Source organism: Tasmannia lanceolata, unplaced genomic scaffold (assembly GCF_043159265.1).
Source record: "Tasmannia lanceolata isolate RefF3 unplaced genomic scaffold, GAP_Taslan_0.1 ptg000007l, whole genome shotgun sequence".
In the NCBI taxonomy this organism is placed as follows: domain Eukaryota; kingdom Viridiplantae; phylum Streptophyta; class Magnoliopsida; order Canellales; family Winteraceae; genus Tasmannia; species Tasmannia lanceolata.
Window position 1 is genome coordinate 23,160,455 of NW_027518684.1, and position 17,957 is coordinate 23,178,411.

A 17,957-nucleotide genomic window follows, 5' to 3' on the forward strand; every position below is an offset into this window, starting at 1 on the left:
CTTATGAGAGTTTTTGGGAACTGAATTAACCTTTGACAGCTGTTCAAATAATAAAAGACAAGATGATTTAGTGTAATCATAAAAACATGGTAGTGCCAGTATCAGTACAGTAGCCTAAAAATGACTGGCTGGCCTGGGAGCTACTCTTTTAGAGATCCACGTGTCAGATGTTCATTAGCTGGTAATGTGAGACAACGTGTTCTCATTTCTCAATGATTTTCCATAAAAAAATCAGTGAAGAAGAAAAAGAAAGCAGAAGTGAAGGGAAAGAGATTCCCTGTTTTTTCTTTCTTCTGAAAAAGAGCAAAAAAACAGGAAGAATCCGTGGAAAAGGAATGGGAGAGTTGTATGCATTGGATTTTGATGGAGTTGTATGTGACAGCTGCGGAGAGAGCTCCCTCTCTGCACTCAAGGTCTGTTTAATGATTTAGAAATCAAAACCCTAATTACAGATTTAGATAAGAAAGTTCCCACTATTTGATACTGTTAATCTGAGTTCTTTTGATAAATATTCTCTCCTTCTATGTTTAGGCTTCTAAAATAAGATGGCCTGCCCTTTTCAACCAAGTGGATTCTGCCTTGGAAGAATGGATTATAGATCAAATGCATGTTGTAAGTTGTTAATATTTTTGTAAGTTTTATTTATTTACTATTACTGTTGTAGTTTTGTTGTTATTCTTCTTATTTTACTTGTTTTTATTAGGAAGTTATATCTGCACAGTTCTCTTTATTTGGCATTTGGGTGCCAGGTCTGCAAAACTCCCTGTTTGGTTTGGTTCGCAATATATAGCATTGAATTCCTGGAGACTCCTTGGGATGTCTCCTAGGTAATTATTGGATGTCGGCTTATGTGGCATTCTTGTCTCCTCCTTGTTGGGGGACCTGGGTAGAGGGTGCTCAAGTCCTTATAAGCCCATTCACATCTCTTTACTTTTCCAATATGGGATCTTAGCTTTTGCGAGGAACCCCCAACAATCTCCCCTTCCACGCAAAACCAACATTGACATTCTCGCCCCTACATGTAGGAGCAAAGTGGGAACTAGGAGATCTTCCCCGAGGGAATTTCACCGTCCTTGAGGGTACACAGGGTTATTGTGATCTTCCACGAGGGATTTTCCCCATCCTCAAGGGTACACCGGGGATACCACGCCCCAGCTCTCATACCAATTGTTTGGACCTGGGTAGAACTTACCCTTACAAGCTAGCATTTAGGGGCTGTTTGGATACGTGGATTTTAGAATCCAGGTTTTAGTTTGAAAGAGGTGTAAAATTCTTGATTTTACAATCCATTATCCTGGATTTTAAGTAAGAAATTCAGATTTTAGAAATCTCGGGTAAAACCTGGAAACATGGGATGATCTTCTACTATCTCGCTGGACGAAAAGAGGGGCGAGAAATCAGAAAACGACGGAAGGTCTCCTTCCTTCTCTCTCCTCCCATCCAAGATTTTGAGGAAAACCAATATTATCCAAACAGCCCCTTAAGGGGAGGGTGCCCAAGTCCTTATAAGCCCATCTACATCTCTTCACTTTTTCGATGTGGGATCCTTGCTTTTGTGTGGAACCCCCAACAATAACATCCAAGCTAGATATTGTACATTCCTAGCTTGCTACAAATATCATTCAACTTTGACTTAGGCAAGGGTTTCGTAAATATGTCAGCTAACTGGTCCACAGATCGAGTAAAAGAAACCTGTATCTCTCCTTTATGAATTTTCTGACGAATAAAGTGGCAATCCACCTCTATATGCTTGGTTCTCTCATGGAAAACAGGATTGGTGGCTATGTGAATTGCAGCTTTATTATCACAATAAAGCTGAGCTGACAAGGAAAACCAATCTCCGCCATGAGGGAACGCAACCAAAGGAGCTCCCCACTAGTATAGGACATAGCTTGATATTCTGCCTCAGCACTTGACTTCGAAACAACTTCTTGCTTTTTACTTTTCCACGACACCAGATTGCCCCCAACAAATGTACAGTAGCCAGTGGTTGATCTCCTATCTGCTAGAGATCCTGCCCAATCTGCATCACAATAGCTTTCTATTCTGACATGTCCATTTTTCTTGAATAGTACTCCTCTCCCTGGTGCTCCTTTCAAATAACGGAGAATTTGAACTATTGCTGCCCAGTGAGAAGTACGAGGAGCACTCACGAACTGACTGACTACTCCAACTGCATAGGAGATATCTGGGCGAGTAACTGTAAAATATATGAGCTTTCCAACTAGTCGTCTATATCTGCCAGGGTCTTCCAACATATCTCCTTCCTCTGGAATAAGCTTCACACTAGGATCCATAGGCACAGATATAGGCTTTACTCTAAGATTTTCTGTTTCTTCTAGTAGGTCTAACACATACTTTCTCTGTGATAGAGATATTCCTTGAGAAGAAAAGGCCACCTCTATCCCTAGAAAGTATCTAAGTCGACCCAAATCCTTTGTAGCAAACTCTGTCTGTAAGAACTCTTCAACCTTTGAATTCCTCCTGAGTTGTTTCCTGTAATAATGATGTCATCAACATACACAATCAGAAGGATGCACCCTGCAGATGATTTATGACTGAATACTTAATGGTCCACTGCTTGGGTTTGAGGGGGGGGCAAAACGTTGGACTGCTTGGGTTTGAGGGGGCGCGAGTGGGTTTGAGGGGGGGCAAAATGCGGAACGTGCTTGGGTTTCCAGGGGGCGCGAGTGGGTTTGACGTTTGTGGGGGGGGGGAGATGAAATCTGTTTTGGATATGGGGAAGGTTAGGGTTTAGGGCATGGGAGAGATGAAGATGAGAATGAGGAAGGGGTTAGGGAGAGATAAAGATGAGGATGAGGAAAGGGGTTAGGGTTAGGGTTGAGGAATGGAGAAGATGGAGGCTAAGGGGTTTTCCTAGGGATAAAACACCCTAGGGCTCTGATACCATGTTGAGAGAAATAATTAGAGAAGAGAAAGTGAGTTAGAGAGATGATCTCCCCCTCACTAATATATTTATTAATAATGGAGAAGCATAATTACATCTATGCCCTCAGGCTTATTACATTTATCCAACTATATCCAACAGTTTTAAATCTCCAATTTCCATCGAAACCGACACAAAATGACTGAAATGTTTCCATTTCCATCCCCACCAAAACCGAAATGACCGTGTTGACTTACCAACTTCTCCAAAAGCTAATAGTCGTATACTATATTAGTATTATAAATTTTAAAAATAAATAAATATTAGTATGTATTATATAATTATATTTATACGAAGTGAATGCAAAATGTGGTGCATGCACTATTTATAAATATATATATGAATTACAACTGAAATTTGGCAGGTACTAAATTGTCTAACATGAAAGACGGTGCATGTCATTAGGTGTTTGATGTTTTGAAACCATTATGGATGGTTGTCTTGCTTATATGATGATTTCTAAGTGTGTATTTGTGCTTATTCTAGCCTTTCCTGAAGTTTCATGTTTAAATTCTATCATTTGCATATGTTTTCATTCGTTTCCTTGATTTTACAGGATTTCCACCTAAAACAAAATGTTTCAGTTTCCGTAGCGACCGAAACCGAAACCGAAACCGAAACCGAAACCGAAACCAAAACCGAAACCGAAACCGAAACCAAAATTTAAAACCTTGTTGTCTCTTCATTTACTATGTGGAGATGTATTCTGGTTTCCTACTATTCAGTGGCCAATGTCTCCCCTTAGAACCAAGGTTAGAATCTTCTTAGAACCGTTACAACTTGTCTAAGTCATCAGTTTTGATCAAGAATAATCCAGAAACAAAGGGCTGCAACTGAATGGGGTCTTATTTTCATGGTTTAGGCGAAGTCAAACACCATTTTATTTTTTCCAGTCTAAACAGATAGAAAGGGAGATCTGAGAGCATAATCACCCATATTTTATTGATTATGATGGAAACCAAGGGATATCAACATTTGGACTCCATTGAGGATCAAAGATCAAAGTATCAAACACCAAAAGACCCAGACCATAGTGGATTAGTGGGGATCTATGTACTAGTAAGGGTACGAGTGTCAGAATCTGACCAGGGTATGAATTCGACAAACCTCAAAAAAGGAAGATTCGTGGATTCACTAAATTATTTTAATCAATTCTCAAATTTTAACTTTTTTACATAATAATATGGTTATAACTTATAACAACTAATATAATGAAAATTTTAATAGGTTAAGTAATATACTGTTTTATTTCCTTATAGAAACTTACTATTAGGATGGATAAAACCATAGTTACCAGGGTGGGAAACGGAAACGGGAAATGCATGAAAAAAATCAGGGTGACTATCACTTACCCAGTAATTCCATTGCATGTGGTACTTTTAGACCTGTTGATGAACAAATAGCAATGGAGACCTAACTTTGCATGGATTCTTATTGGGAAAGGTGACTTAGACGTGAATAATGACTACAATCAAGTTCAAAATCTCATGCAGCTTTGAAGTAGTGTTTACTTCACTCACGTCTTGGTCTTGTTGGTTAGTTAAGTCTTAACTTCTAGAACTACTAGTCTTGTCTCTTTTCTGAAAGCCCAAGGCCGAAGGCGATTCGGGATCAAGCCTTCCGATGCCTACTGAACCACCAGCTGTCCCACGACCTGCCAATTAAAGACACTCCCTTAAAAGCAGCTAATGCCCCACAGCGGGACTACCAGAGGAAAGCCCGACCCCACTAGCTAACATAGATATTTATTACCAATGATTATTAAATCTTGAATTCATGTCTATAAAAATTGATTAAATGCTACTTGATAGTTGATACTGGATAGTAGATATTTGAGGGTCGTTGTTTCCGACTTGCACCTTGTAAGTGTAGCCTAACCTGAATAACCTGCAATGTATAATCACTAGAAGAGACATACCCATATGTTTTTTCTTGAATGATAAAATATTAAGTGGACCGAGTTCGTCAAAAGATACGAAGAGAAAAACAGAGAGAGAGAGAGAGAGAGAGAGAGAGAGAGAGAGAGAGAGAGAGAGAGAGAGAGAGAGAGAGAGAGAGAGAGAGCTATATACAATCAAGAAAGGCGGACAGAAAAGTTAAGGAGGGAGAAAGTCATATTGCTCATGAGAATCCAAATGAACCCACGACTAGCTAACTTGTCCGCCTCTACATTTGCCGATCTCCTAATGTAGCGATAGGAGATACTGGAGAAGCCCACAATGTCTATAATCTCATTAAAGAAGTCCGCAAAGCGCCAAGGGAAAATCTGAGATCTGGATAGCCAACAAATAACATTGAGGGAATCGCCTTCCACCACCACTCGATTTAGGTCTTCCCCCACTAATAATTTGATACCTTGATGGGCCGCCCGAACTTCCGTCTCACTAGAGTCGGTAACTCCAATATGGCTCGCGAAAGCCCACCTCACCACTCCTTCCTTTTTTTTTTCTTGTTTTTGATGGGTACTCCTTCCTCATCCTTAAGTACTCCCCAAATACCGGCCTGGCCCGCATTACCAAGACTAGATCCATCAAAATTAAGCTTGAGACATACCCATATGTTGTAAATGCTAATATGACAAGTAGCACTCTAATGTTCACTAAAGAACAGAAATTGAAAATATTTTGTTTTTAAAAAATTACTGAAAATTTATTTTTTTATTGTTTCTGGTTTTTTTTCCATTTTTCCTATGATTTTCTTAAGCCCCTTAAAAATCACATGGTTCAGGGCCACATGATTTATATGCATAATCACTGTTATGAGTCTGAGTCCCTGTCTTCCAAGGACTTATAAATCTACTCGACCCCTAGAAAATCCCCACAAGAATATCAAGGATGCAACTTTCTTGCTCAAGTTGACTTGTTTAATTGTGATCCATTAATTGACCTTCTGTTGTTTTGCGTCGAACAGACTCCACTCTGATGGCATTTGTTACTCGGTACTCGATAATTGTTTAATTGAATTACTTAAATCACATCCGGTTCTTCTTCTCATTACTCTAACATGTCTTTCAACGACTTCTTAATCTTTTATTTCTTTATTAGTGACTCAATTACGACTGTATTTGTTCCCTATTTTGCATTTCAAATGAAAGCACATGTTGCTGTGTTTTGTTTAGAAATATTTGCATTCCTCAAATGAATTCTTGTACACATTTCCATCATGAAAAGCTACTGGAGTATTGCAGTGTCATTCTTGACTACCATGTTCAAGGATAATTTCAGTGTGCCACTGCTATTTGGTTGTAATATCTTCAATTAATTTTGAAAATGAAAGAACTCTAGACCGGTTCGGTACCTCCGGGTAAATAAATATGTTGGTGTATAACATAGTTTAATAGAACTAATTAAAGCCTTCTGCTGTTACAGCTCCGGCCAGTAGTGGAAACTGGATATGAAAATTTGTTGCTTGTGAGGTTACTCTTGGAGCTTCAGATACCATCCATTCAGAAGTCCTCTGTGAGTATTTTCACCTAATTTTGATAAAAATTTCCATGTATCTCTTTCTTTGCTTCCCCGTCTCCCATTTTAGAATTAGAAACCAAACCTATATTCATGGAGATCATTCCCATTACCAAAAGAAAGTTCATGTATTGATCTTAAATTGTTCATTAGTGTTTAAAAATTCGTACACAGACAAGAACCTGCCCAAGGTAAAACTGAGTTGGGTGAGAAAATAATTGACACACCTACATTTTTATTGACCTGAATGAGTCAAAGGATTTTTTATTTGACTCGGTGGTGCCGAAACTGAGTTGACTCGGTCGAGTCAATGATTGACATGTGTAGTTTCTAAACAGTGCTCTTCATGAGTCACGAACTTTTTCACTGCAGTTGAGATATGTGCACATCTGATGGCAAGGTTTACTGTGCAAGGTCGTGGCTGGGCTCACCATTGATGGGATATTGGAGAACTGGTCAAAGTTGAAGCCTGTTATTATGGAGGAATGGAATGAAAATAGGGATTCCCTAGTAGAACTTTTTGGAAAAGTCAGGGATGAATGGCTGGAGAATGATTTATCAGGTTGGATTGGTGCTAATAGGTAATATAATGGACATTTGCTTCAGTAGATGTATTCCAATGTCTAGTGACTCCTTAATGTGTATTAACTTTAGCATTCACGTATATCTTTATGTTGTGTTAATGATAATATATGAAGACCGAACTCAAGTGGAAACAATTGGTTTTCTTTCTGATTGTTAGCATTATTCATTTCTCAAATTGATTAATTAGACAAATGAGCCTAACGCTCTTACAATTAAACCAAAGACTTTGTAATGTTTAAGCTTATCTACCCTTCGTTTTTCATCACGATCCAACTGATTTTCTTCCCTTTTCACATGCAAAATTGTTACTGATTTGGAATAAAGTAAATGCAAATCTGTCAAATATAAAATAAGCACCAAGGATGGGGAGAGTTAGGCAGAGTTAGGCAACTGATTGGTTCATTTAATTACATTAAGGGGAAGGTTAAACTTTCCCCAGTAGCTTCGCTCTGGTAAGTGGGCTCACACATTGTGTAATAAAAAAAGAATAACTGAACATGTCTTGAACAATAAATGGTCAGACAAAGAACATGTCCTTGTTTTATATATTGTGCATTGTTCCATATCAAATTTTCGGGAGAATTCTAGCAATTGAGCACCTTTTCTATTAGCATTATGGTGCTAATCTCTTAGAATTTATAGCTTTCATTTATGCATGTGAGAAAGGTTTTGCTTAATGGGAGAGCACAGTTAAAATCGGTTTATACAAATACATGGACTGTTAAGGTGCAATAAACATAATTTTAAGGAACTAAGTGTGTTCCATTTACTCTTTTGTAGAGTTTTCTATACCCCTAGTTTTCCAACAGAAGGATTAGACCTGTCTTTAACACAATGCTGCACATTAACCCTCTCTGTCATGGGATACGTTGGAAATTATGTTATTATACCCTTTGTTGCCCAGGTACATCATCATTATGGCAGATGTGCATTGTTGATCTTGACATCTACTTTAAAACTGAAGTGTCACACGCAGACAAGTCATCTGTTTTGAACAGTTTGGGCAATATAGATTCTAACTTGGCATATAGGAAATGTAACTGTCATCAATAATAATGTGTGATGGAACAAGAGAGCCCTGCAATTACGATCTAGAGTTTAAAGAACCAAGGGAATATGATGGTAGATGGATAGGGAGTAAATAGGTGATGATTATATGTCAAGGAAAATGGATGTGAAGTTGAAAGGGTTTGGGGGCATAGTTTCAAAACTCCCTGGCTTCATCGTGGACTCCCCCGAGTTAACTCCCTTTTAACTTTGCCTCGTTCTTGTCTGAGTCTGCGTTTTGCCCTATAAAGTCGATCAAAACTCCTTTGTCCCTCCCCAGTTATGAGCGCGTCAACCAAGTATTTAGCCGCGTGAGTACTTGACCGTGTCGTGCCAAGTCGACTAGGATTTGCTTTGGCTGCATTTTGTTCCGCATCCACATTTTGAAACAGTGGTTTTTGGAGCCTTGGAGCTCAATAAAAATTCCTAGATGTTTAGAACCAGAAAGAAAGTTAAAAAGTGGGGATCTCCTTCTTGTTTATAGATGATTACTAGGCAGACATTGACATGGGCATAGATAAAGTGTTGGATATATGTTCACATATATAAGCCCATAGATAATGGACCAGGTGCTGGGCCCATATGGGCTGAAGCCCATAACCTCCTCTCTCCTTATCCCTTTAATATTTATATCCTTAAATAGGGGCTGGGGGCAGCTGTCCAAGCATTCCACTTTGATGCTTTGAGAGCAATGCTTCAAGCAACAAAAGAGCTTATCCGAACAATCCACCGACTCTCTGGTCTTCCCCATCGCCTTAACAATCTTGAAGCAAAATTGCTGTGGATGCTTGTGCTGCTGTCACAAAACCCACTTTGTGGATGTTCTGCCGTGGATGGATTTTCTGCCGTGGATTCCTCTCGCCGATTGAATTTCGGTTGAAGATCTCTACTCTGTTTGTGCGCCTATAATTTAGAGGGTTTTGACGTGATCTTTGTGACAAAGATTCTGAACGATTTTTCTCTGTGTGATATCTGTGTGATACCCAAAAGGGCTTTGCGAGCTCTGTGTGTGATATTCATCGATGGAGGCAAAGCAGCGGCAGAATAAAGGGTGAGAAATTTGGAGAATTATTTCTCACCAACTCATCTGGTCTGAGACAGAAAGCCTCGGTCTTCGCCTTGGCTGATTTTCTGCTGGTTGACCCGTAAACCCCAATAGCTGTTTGGGTTTAGGTTATTACCTTGGTGGTAATCTCTTGTGGCGGGTTTCATCTTAGCAATCTCGGATTCGGGTATTCGATTTGATTCGCGGTTTCTTGGCTTTGGGTTCTCGCGATTCACTAATCAGGTGCACTCTTTCTATTTTATTTTTATTTTGTGATTATAAAATGGAAAAGACTGCTATTCCCTTTGACATGGTCAAGCTTCAATCCTTTGGAGGATCTGAGTTTAGTTCCTGGAAGCGAAAGACTCAGTTCGGTTTGAAATATGTGAATGTTTTCTATACTGTTCTGAGTACCTTTGCTGATACGGGAGAAGATGTTGATGAATCTCAATGGAAAAAGGATGAGGATTTCTGCAAAGACTTCCTATTAAATTGTTTATCAGATCGTCTTGCAGAAACCTACAACAAATTTGGCACTGCTAAAGAAATCTGGGATCATTTAGATGCTCAATTCAAGAAAGAGGAAGAATTGTCCAAGACTCACCTTGTGGACAAATTCATGGATTTCAAGTTCCAAGAGAACCTGGAAATCACTCCTCAAGTATCTGATTTAGAAATTTTGAGATCTAAATTGGCCAATGAGAACATTCCTTTACCTGATGCTTTTCTGGTAGGTGCAATTATATACAAGTTACCATCTGCATGGCACTCTTTCAAAACAGAAATGTACAGAAAGAAAGTGCAAGTGGGACTGGATGATCTCAAACGGTTCATTCGAATCGAAGATGAGAATAAAGCTAGGAATAACTTGGAATTTGTTAGACAGCAACAGTCAGCTGCTAACACTGTGTTATATCCCAAGAAATTTCCTAAGTCATCCAAGTCAACCAAAAGTGATACCCTTAAGTTGGAGGCCAAAAAGCCTATCTTTAAGAAGAAGAAGGGCAAGTGTCACAACTGTGGGAAGTGGGGTCACTTTGCTGCAGATTGTAGGCAACCTAAAAAGATTAAATCTGACACACCACAGAAGCAAGCTACTATGATGGTAGATAAGACTGAGCCTAAAAGTTTTGTTGCCATGTTGGACAAAGGGAAGGCCAGTACTTCTTCTGAGTGGTGGTTAGATACAGGTGCCACTTGTCATGTTTGCAACTCAAAGAAACTTCTCACTGATATTACCCAAGTAAAGGAGACTGTTACAGTGGCTAGTGGAGCAGATGTAGAGGTCACTCACACTGGTACTGCGAACCTGGCCCTTTCTTCAGGTAAAATACTAACTTTAACAGCTGTTAAAGTAGTTCCTACTATTCAAAAGAATTTGATTTCCATTGGTTTGCTTGACAATGCTGGCATGTGTACATCCTTCTTGGGTGGTAGAGTAACTTTAACAGTTAACTCTTATTATTTTGGATGTGCTTTCTTGATAGATGGTATGTATAGATTGAGTTTAGCAAATGAGACTGTTAGTCAAGTGAGTTCACCTTTGATTGCTCCTAAGTTGTTACATAACAGACTGGGACATGTAAACTATAAGAAAATGGTCCAATTTGCTAAAACTTATGGTATACCTTTAGATATGTCAAATGATTTTGAAAAGTGTGAGGTTTGTGCTCAAACTAAGATCACTAGAAAACCTTTTCGTCAGGTTTCTAGGAGCACACAACTTCTTGAATTAATACATTCTGACCTCTGTGACTTTAAAAGTTTTACTACTAGAGGTGGTCGGAAGTATTTGATCACATTTATAGACGATATGTCAAGATATTGTCATATTTATTTGTTAAAATCAAAGGATGAAGCTTTTGCTAAGTTTAAAGTTTTCAAGAATCGAGTTGAATTGCAACTGAACCTGAAAATTAAGAGAGTTAGGAGTGATAGAGGAGGAGAATACACTTCGACAGAGTTCAAGGAATTCTGTGCCTCTCAGGGCATAATACTTGAAACTACGGCTCCTTACTCGCCTCAATCTAATGGTGTAGCTGAGCGTAAGAACAGGACGTTAACAGAAATGTTAAACTCCATGTTATTGACAGCCGGCATGCCTAATTGCTATTGGGGAGAAGCAACTTTGACTGCAAATCACATCCTGAATAAATTGCCACACTCAAACTGTTCCTCCACTCCTTATGAGTTATGGCATGGACATCCTTGTAGATATGATACTCTTAAGACTTGGGGCTGTATTGCTTATGTAAGGATACCAGATCCTAGGAGACCTAAAGTGGGATCTAAAACAAACACTTGTGTTTACCTAGGAGGTGCAGAAGATAGTGCTGCTGATCGATTTTTGGATCTATCAACCAATATGGTTATAGAATCTCGAGATGCAGTTTTCTTTGAGAATAAATTTCTCAGAGATCAGGGTTTGACCATACCAGGCGATATAGAGGTGGTTACAGAATTGCCAGTTGAGTCTGAACCAGTCACTTCTGACACTTGTCCCAAATTGATGTCTGAGTCAGTTCCTGTAAGAGTTTCTACAAGAATTAGAGTACCCAAAAATTTTGGTGAGGACTTTGTGACCTACCATTTGGAGAATGATCCATCATCCTATAAGGAAGCGATGAGATCTAGAGATTCTTTGTTGTGGGCAGAAGCCATTGATGATGAAATGAGCTCTCTGTTACAAAATCTAACTTGGCAGCTAGTCGATTTGCCAAAAGGGGCCACGACTGTGGGCTGTAGATGGATATTGAAGAAGAAACTTAATCCTGACGGATCTATAGCTCGATATAAAGCACGTTTAGTAGCTAAGGGCTATACTCAAGTGAGTGGGATAGACTACTTTGATGTCTACTCACCGGTCTATCATTTGGCTACGATAAGAATTCTTCTTGCTTTGACATCTATTGAGCATTTTGTTGTGCATCAAATGGATGTAAAGACAGCTTTTCTCAATGGAGAACTGTCGGAGGAAATCTACATGAATCAACCTGAAGGGTTTGTCATGAAAGGTTTTGAGAATAAAGTTTGTAAATTAAACAAATCTTTATATGGTCTTAAACAAGCACCTAAATTGTGGTATCAGAAATTTGACAAAGTAGTAAAGAGCCTTGGGTTTCTGTCAAGTGACTCAGATAAATGCCTTTATTATCGTTTTGTGTCGAATAAGGTCGCAATTATTTGCTTGTATGTCGATGACATGTTGATTCTTGGTTCCGATCTCTCTGTAGTGAGTGATGTGAAACTAACCTTGGGTAAAGAATTCGACATGAAAGACCTGGGTGTTGTTGACACCATTCTTGGTATGAAAGTAAGGTTTGAGAGGCAAGGAATTTCCCTTAGCCAAGCCCATTATATTGAAAAACTACTTTCTATATGGGGATGCAGTGAATGCAAACCGATTGAGACGCCATTTGATTATACCAAGAAGCCGATCTCTAATGAAGGAGACAGTGTGAATCAGTTAGATTATTCTAGACTGATTGGTAGTCTCATGTATGCTATGAGTTGCACTAGGCCAGACATAGCCTTTACAGTTGGCATGCTGAGTCGTTTTACTAGTAATCCTGGCCATGAGCATTGGGATGCCCTTATGAGACTGATGAAATACCTTAAGGGTACTCAAAATTATGCTCTTTGTTATGGTGGCCATCCTCCTGTTTTGGAAGGATATTCTGATGCATCATGGGGCTCAGAATTAAGAGACAGTAAGTCTACCAGTGGTTATGTATTTACCCTGAGTGGAGCTGCTGTAGCGTGGAAGTCGAAGAGACAGACTTGCATTGCCTTGTCGTCTATGGAATCAGAACTTTATGCTCTAGCTTCAGCTGCAGCTGAAGCCGAGTGGATAAAGAATCTGATTATGGACATTCCACTTACTAGATTAAGGATTCATTCCTTAAGTGTCTTCTGTGATAATTAAGCTACAATTACGATTGTAAAGAACTCACTCTTTAATGGTAAGAGGAGACATCTTAGGCTGAAACATGCCATGGTGAATTATCTCATTGAACACGGGATTATCACTTTGATTGATGTGAGATCAAAGGATAATATGGCTGATGCTCTCACAAAAGGATTGAATAAAGATCGAACATTCAAAACTGTAAAGGAAATGGGATTAAAGTCTGTAAAGACAGAAGGAACTTAAGTTAACGCCTTTGTAGAAAAGACTTAACTTACATTATCCATGTTATGGACACTAATCTACATTATCCATGTTCACTTGAATTTTCGAATACTCCTTGTATGGCCCTAGATAAGCACTTGATATGTTTTTCTTTATGTTTAAAGTTGTTGTATATCATTCCACACTTGATGATATACCCTCTTTTGAGATAGGTTGTACATTCCACATTTGATCATACAATTTAACTCAAACTTTGTTATCCTGTTTGGGAAGGGTTGGACATTCCACACCTGATGATTCAACTTGACTCAAATATGGATAAGATGACTTAACATTTTATGAAAACATGAAATGGTTGTTTGCAAAAGAAACCAGTTTGTTGGTCTTGTTCTTTATTGAAACTTGACAATTATGGTACAATAGTTCTTTGCAAAACAAGCTATTTTGGTCTTGTTCTTTATTGAAACTTGATAATGATGCTTATGGTGAGAGTGATACTGATACTTTTTCAGCCATTCATGTGTGTAATTTATGGTTTTACACAAATGGTTGGATTCATTCTCATGAAATCCATATTGTGGTAATTCACAGGGATTGGCGAAAAAGGAGGAGCGCATCTTGATTTTGACTTTGATGAAGATGACTTACTTGATGAGTAAATCTTCTAAAGTTGTAAAGAATGAGTGTTTTCTTTCAGTATGTATATAGAGTTCACTTATATGTGAAACTTTATTTTGGATCTTGATGAGAATCATACCCCATGAATGAATTCTTCTTAAGAGCAGTGGGGTCATGTATATATGAAACTTCATTTTGGTTGAGTTTATTGTATATAAAACTCTTGTTTTGTTCATAAAAGAATTTGTGTTTTTTCAGTTGGATTACAGATCTTTTATGATAATGTGATGTGGATAGTTCAATATATTGTTTGAACATCACACTTTCTATCTATGGATCGGGCTATATGCAGAACATAAGGAGGAGATTGTTGGATATATGTTCACATATATAAGCCCATAGATAATGGACCAGGTGCTGGGCCCATATGGGCTGAAGCCCATAACCTCCTCTCTCCTTATCCCTTTAATATTTATATCCTTAAATAGGGGCTGGGGGCAGCTGTCCAAGCATTCCACTTTGATGCTTTGAGAGCAATGCTTCAAGCAACAAAAGAGCTTATCCGAACAATCCACCGACTCTCTGGTCTTCCCCATCGCCTTAACATAAAGTTATAGTGAACAAGCTTCAAAATCTTCAAAAGAACCATACACAGAAATGGTCACAGACTCACAGGTAACCTATGAGAAAAATGGATATAAAGAAGCATTTTTGTATGATAATGATTCTAGGCTGTAACTATAAAAGTTTGCAAGATAAGACTAAACCAAGCCATTTTCAGCCATTGCCCATTCTCTCTTTGAAAATCCAAGCGTGGTCCCGAGACCATTGGGCTTACAATCTTTATCATTAATCATTACCACAGAAACATCAAACATACAAGAGCCCAAAAAACAATACAAAAAATAAAAAAAGATAGAAACATCAAACATGTATACTTTGTGCTTGTAAATATATGGCGATTTTAACACTCAGTTTTTTGTTTCGCGGATGTCATTGTTGTTTTTTTTTTGGTAGGTAAGCTTGGGATTGAACTTACATCCTCATGGTTGAGGCAGAACTATTTTCGGCTGAAATCCATTTTTATACTTCTGCAGAGCAGAAATATTTTCGGATAATATTAGATTGTCTTGTGATTAGTTTCCAGATAAACATGATATAATACAGCTTCACGACTTGAATTTTTAATTGAAAGGATAAGGCTTTACAATTGAATCGGAATGTTCCCATGCAGATTTTACCCTGGCATAACAGATGCACTGAGATTTGCAAGCTCAAAAGTATATATTGTCACTACAAAACAGGTAGCTCTTGCATAATCTTTGAGGAAGTCACTAGTTTCACTTTGTGATCTGCATATTTCCTTTACAATTCCCAAAATGGAAATGATATCTGCACTTCCTTGTTCTATTAATGTCTCTGCTCTCTTTATTTCACTTTTCTAACCAGCTATTGAAGTTTTTTACAATCTAAAAGGGAAGTGATATATTCGCCCCCTTTTCTTCCCCGGGCCGCCTCCGTCTAGTATATATGACTCCTCTTTTTATGCTACAAGGGGGGTAGCCCGGGGAAGAGATGGGGGAGAATATATCGTTTCCCTTCTTAAAAAGCTATTAACAGCCAATCAAAAAAGTGTTCAATAAAGTAAGGACTTCCATTATCGAAACAAGGGAGAGTGGACATCATTTCTCTTCACACATGCTTTTACAATTTTAAGCAGTTCTTTCTAAACAATCACAGATGTTTTGGGAGTTTGTTTACCTTTTTATGCAAACAACTGAAGCCATATGTCTTCTTCCTTGCATTTGTTTGCATCAGAGCAGATTTGCTGATGCATTACTAAGAGAGCTGGCTGGAGTAACAATCCCATCTGAAAGGATCTATGGTTTAGGAACTGGGTGAGTTTGTTTTGACCCAGTATAAAATTAGAATTTAGAACCAAAACTGTGTTCTCCATTTTCTTATCAATTTTTGCTAAAACTGTATTTTTGTCTATAACTTGCTTTCCTGAATTCTATTTCAGCCCCAAGGTAGAAGTGCTAAAGCAACTCCAAAATAAACCAGAAAATCAGGGATTGACTCTCCAGTAAGATTACTTCTCCAATAAAAACAAATTTTGTTTAAAGATTGTGCTAATAACTAATAAGCACTTATAAAAAAATAGCAATTCTCCAAAAATATTCAATCCTGTTGATATGTTCACTTTTGAGCAGCTTTGTGGAAGATCGACTAGCAACTCTTAAAAACGTCATTAAGGAGCCCGAATTAGACCAATGGAATTTATATCTAGGCAATTTTCCTCCTCTCTTCTCCTTTTCTGCTCATTCATTTTTTTTTTCTCCGGCCTTTTGTGAAATGCTTTGTTTTTTTTTTTTTGAAAGATAAGTAAAATGATTCGGTTATGTGGCTCATCTTGTAAGTCTTTTTTTAACCCAGATTTTTTTTTGCAGTGAAATGGGGATACAACACTCAGAAAGAGAGGGATGAAGCAGAATCAATTCCTAGGATTAAGATGCTGGAACTGTCTGACTTCAGTAAGAAACTGAAATAGTTTAATTTTTTATGGGAAATAATATCAGCACAACCATGTTTTAATAGCTGCACAGTCCCAGCTTGTCTTTTCTTATTTAATTGACTTGTGAGAGCATTTTGGGAACTGTAATAACCTTTTGACAGCTCTTTAATTACAAGAAAACAAGTTGCTTTAGTGGAAATATCAAAACATGGTATAGCTGTTATCATTTCCCTTTTTTTTGTACTTATTATTTGCAAATAATGTGATTCATTATCATGTTACTGTACTTAGTATTTAACTATTTATCATTCCATCATTATGTAATTCAAATTACAAAGTTCAATACCAGATTATTTTAATTCATATTAAAGAGTTCAATGCAAATTTATTCTATTCTCACAGGAACAGTGAGTTTTTTAATGTCTGTGACATAACAGTAATCTCTTTGGTATTTGTTTTCAAGTAGGCAATATCACAGTTACTGAAATTGATCTCTATTATTTTATGGTGCAGTAATTTGAATCAACTCAGTCTTGAGTCAGGAAGCATTGCAACCGAGTGAGTTGAGTTGATGTCCAAGTCCTGATGAATTATTAGGAAAAGACATTGCCATAAAAAATAACATTGTAGATACACCAAAAAATTCTTAATATAGTCAATAAAATGATTGGATTACTACCAATTTACTACTTTATTCTTTCAAATTAAGTGTTGTGTATTTATAGATCAAAGAATCCTAAAAAAAGGGAGTGGTGTATTGTAATGTTGATTCTTATATGGTGTCCACATGTAGATGTGCTTATTTTTATATGGTGTCCATACATATTTTTCAAAAAGGTACAGTGGGACCCACCTTGTTCAAAGATCCAAACCATTCATTTAAAAATAAAATAAAAATACACGCGGGTACTATTTAAGAACTTGGTATTATATAACCTGTTAATATCTATGTTTCTTCCAAGTATTTTTAAGATTACAGAAATAAAGGGGATTGAAATTTAAAAATGGCTATGGCCCTGTTTGGATTGCAAGAATTTTATGGAAAAGTTCGGAAATGAAAAATATTTCTAAAATTTCTACCTTTTTAAGACATGGAAAGATATAACTTTATCAAATTCAATTTGTTTTATATATTCGTCAAGGGAACAATTCAGGAGATAGGCATCCAGCAAGTAATATATTAATAATCCTATGTTAATAAGGGCGTTTAGGGGCCGCAACAACGACATCTTCTGAGACCCATTCTTCATCCTCATGTGGACGCTTGGCCACTTTTACTAGAACATTCTCAACCTTCAGGGCTTTCCTGTTTAGAAAAAGTCCTCCAGACCCTGCGGTTGCTCCTTCAGCGCATGGGCCCTCAGTGTCTCTGGCACGGCTTATGCAGATCCTAAGGGAACGAAGTAATTAGAAGGATTTTTTAAAATCCCCTCGTCTAGAGTGAATTCATCTAGAAAGTGAAATTCAATTTTTACTTAGAAAGGGACGATCGATTTATGATAACATCCCTCTAAATTAACCATAATCATGTCATTTCCTTCTAAATTGTGGAAATAAAAAAATCTCAACAAAAATGTTTTTCTTGCAACACAAACAGGGCCTAAACA

General features: G+C 37.7%; 1 protein-coding gene across 2 annotated transcripts; it reads left to right on the forward strand.

Annotated features, from left to right (window-relative positions):
* The first annotated feature begins 216 nt into the window (after window positions 1–216).
* LOC143882310 (ribosomal RNA small subunit methyltransferase G) lies at window positions 217–17,158 on the forward strand. 2 transcript variants are annotated; one of them, XM_077385837.1, is made up of 10 exons: window positions 217–413; window positions 532–612; window positions 6,316–6,405; window positions 6,823–6,989; window positions 15,070–15,139; window positions 15,654–15,733; window positions 15,859–15,921; window positions 16,049–16,125; window positions 16,286–16,369; window positions 16,864–17,158. In XM_077385837.1, the coding sequence occupies exons 1-10, from the start codon at window positions 336–338 to the stop codon at window positions 16,869–16,871; spliced, it is 798 nt and encodes a 265-aa protein (XP_077241952.1). In that variant the 5' UTR covers window positions 217–335; the 3' UTR covers window positions 16,872–17,158. The 2 variants fall into 2 exon arrangements, with proteins under 2 accessions (XP_077241952.1, XP_077241951.1); XM_077385836.1 differs by lacking the exon at window positions 16,864–17,158 and having other exon boundaries at window positions 16,286–16,636.
* Window positions 17,159–17,957: the final 799 nt, after the last annotated feature.

Bases quoted from the DNA above. Each gene is read 5' to 3' on its own strand.
- LOC143882310 (XM_077385836.1), top strand. From the start codon at position 336: ATGGGAGAGTTGTATGCATTGGATTTTGATGGAGTTGTATGTGACAGC. The intron at 414-531 runs GTCTGTTTAATG...TTCTATGTTTAG, and splicing joins GCTCCCTCTCTGCACTCAAG to GCTTCTAAAATAAGATGGCC. The intron at 15,922-16,048 runs GTAAGATTACTT...ACTTTTGAGCAG, and splicing joins AATCAGGGATTGACTCTCCA to CTTTGTGGAAGATCGACTAG.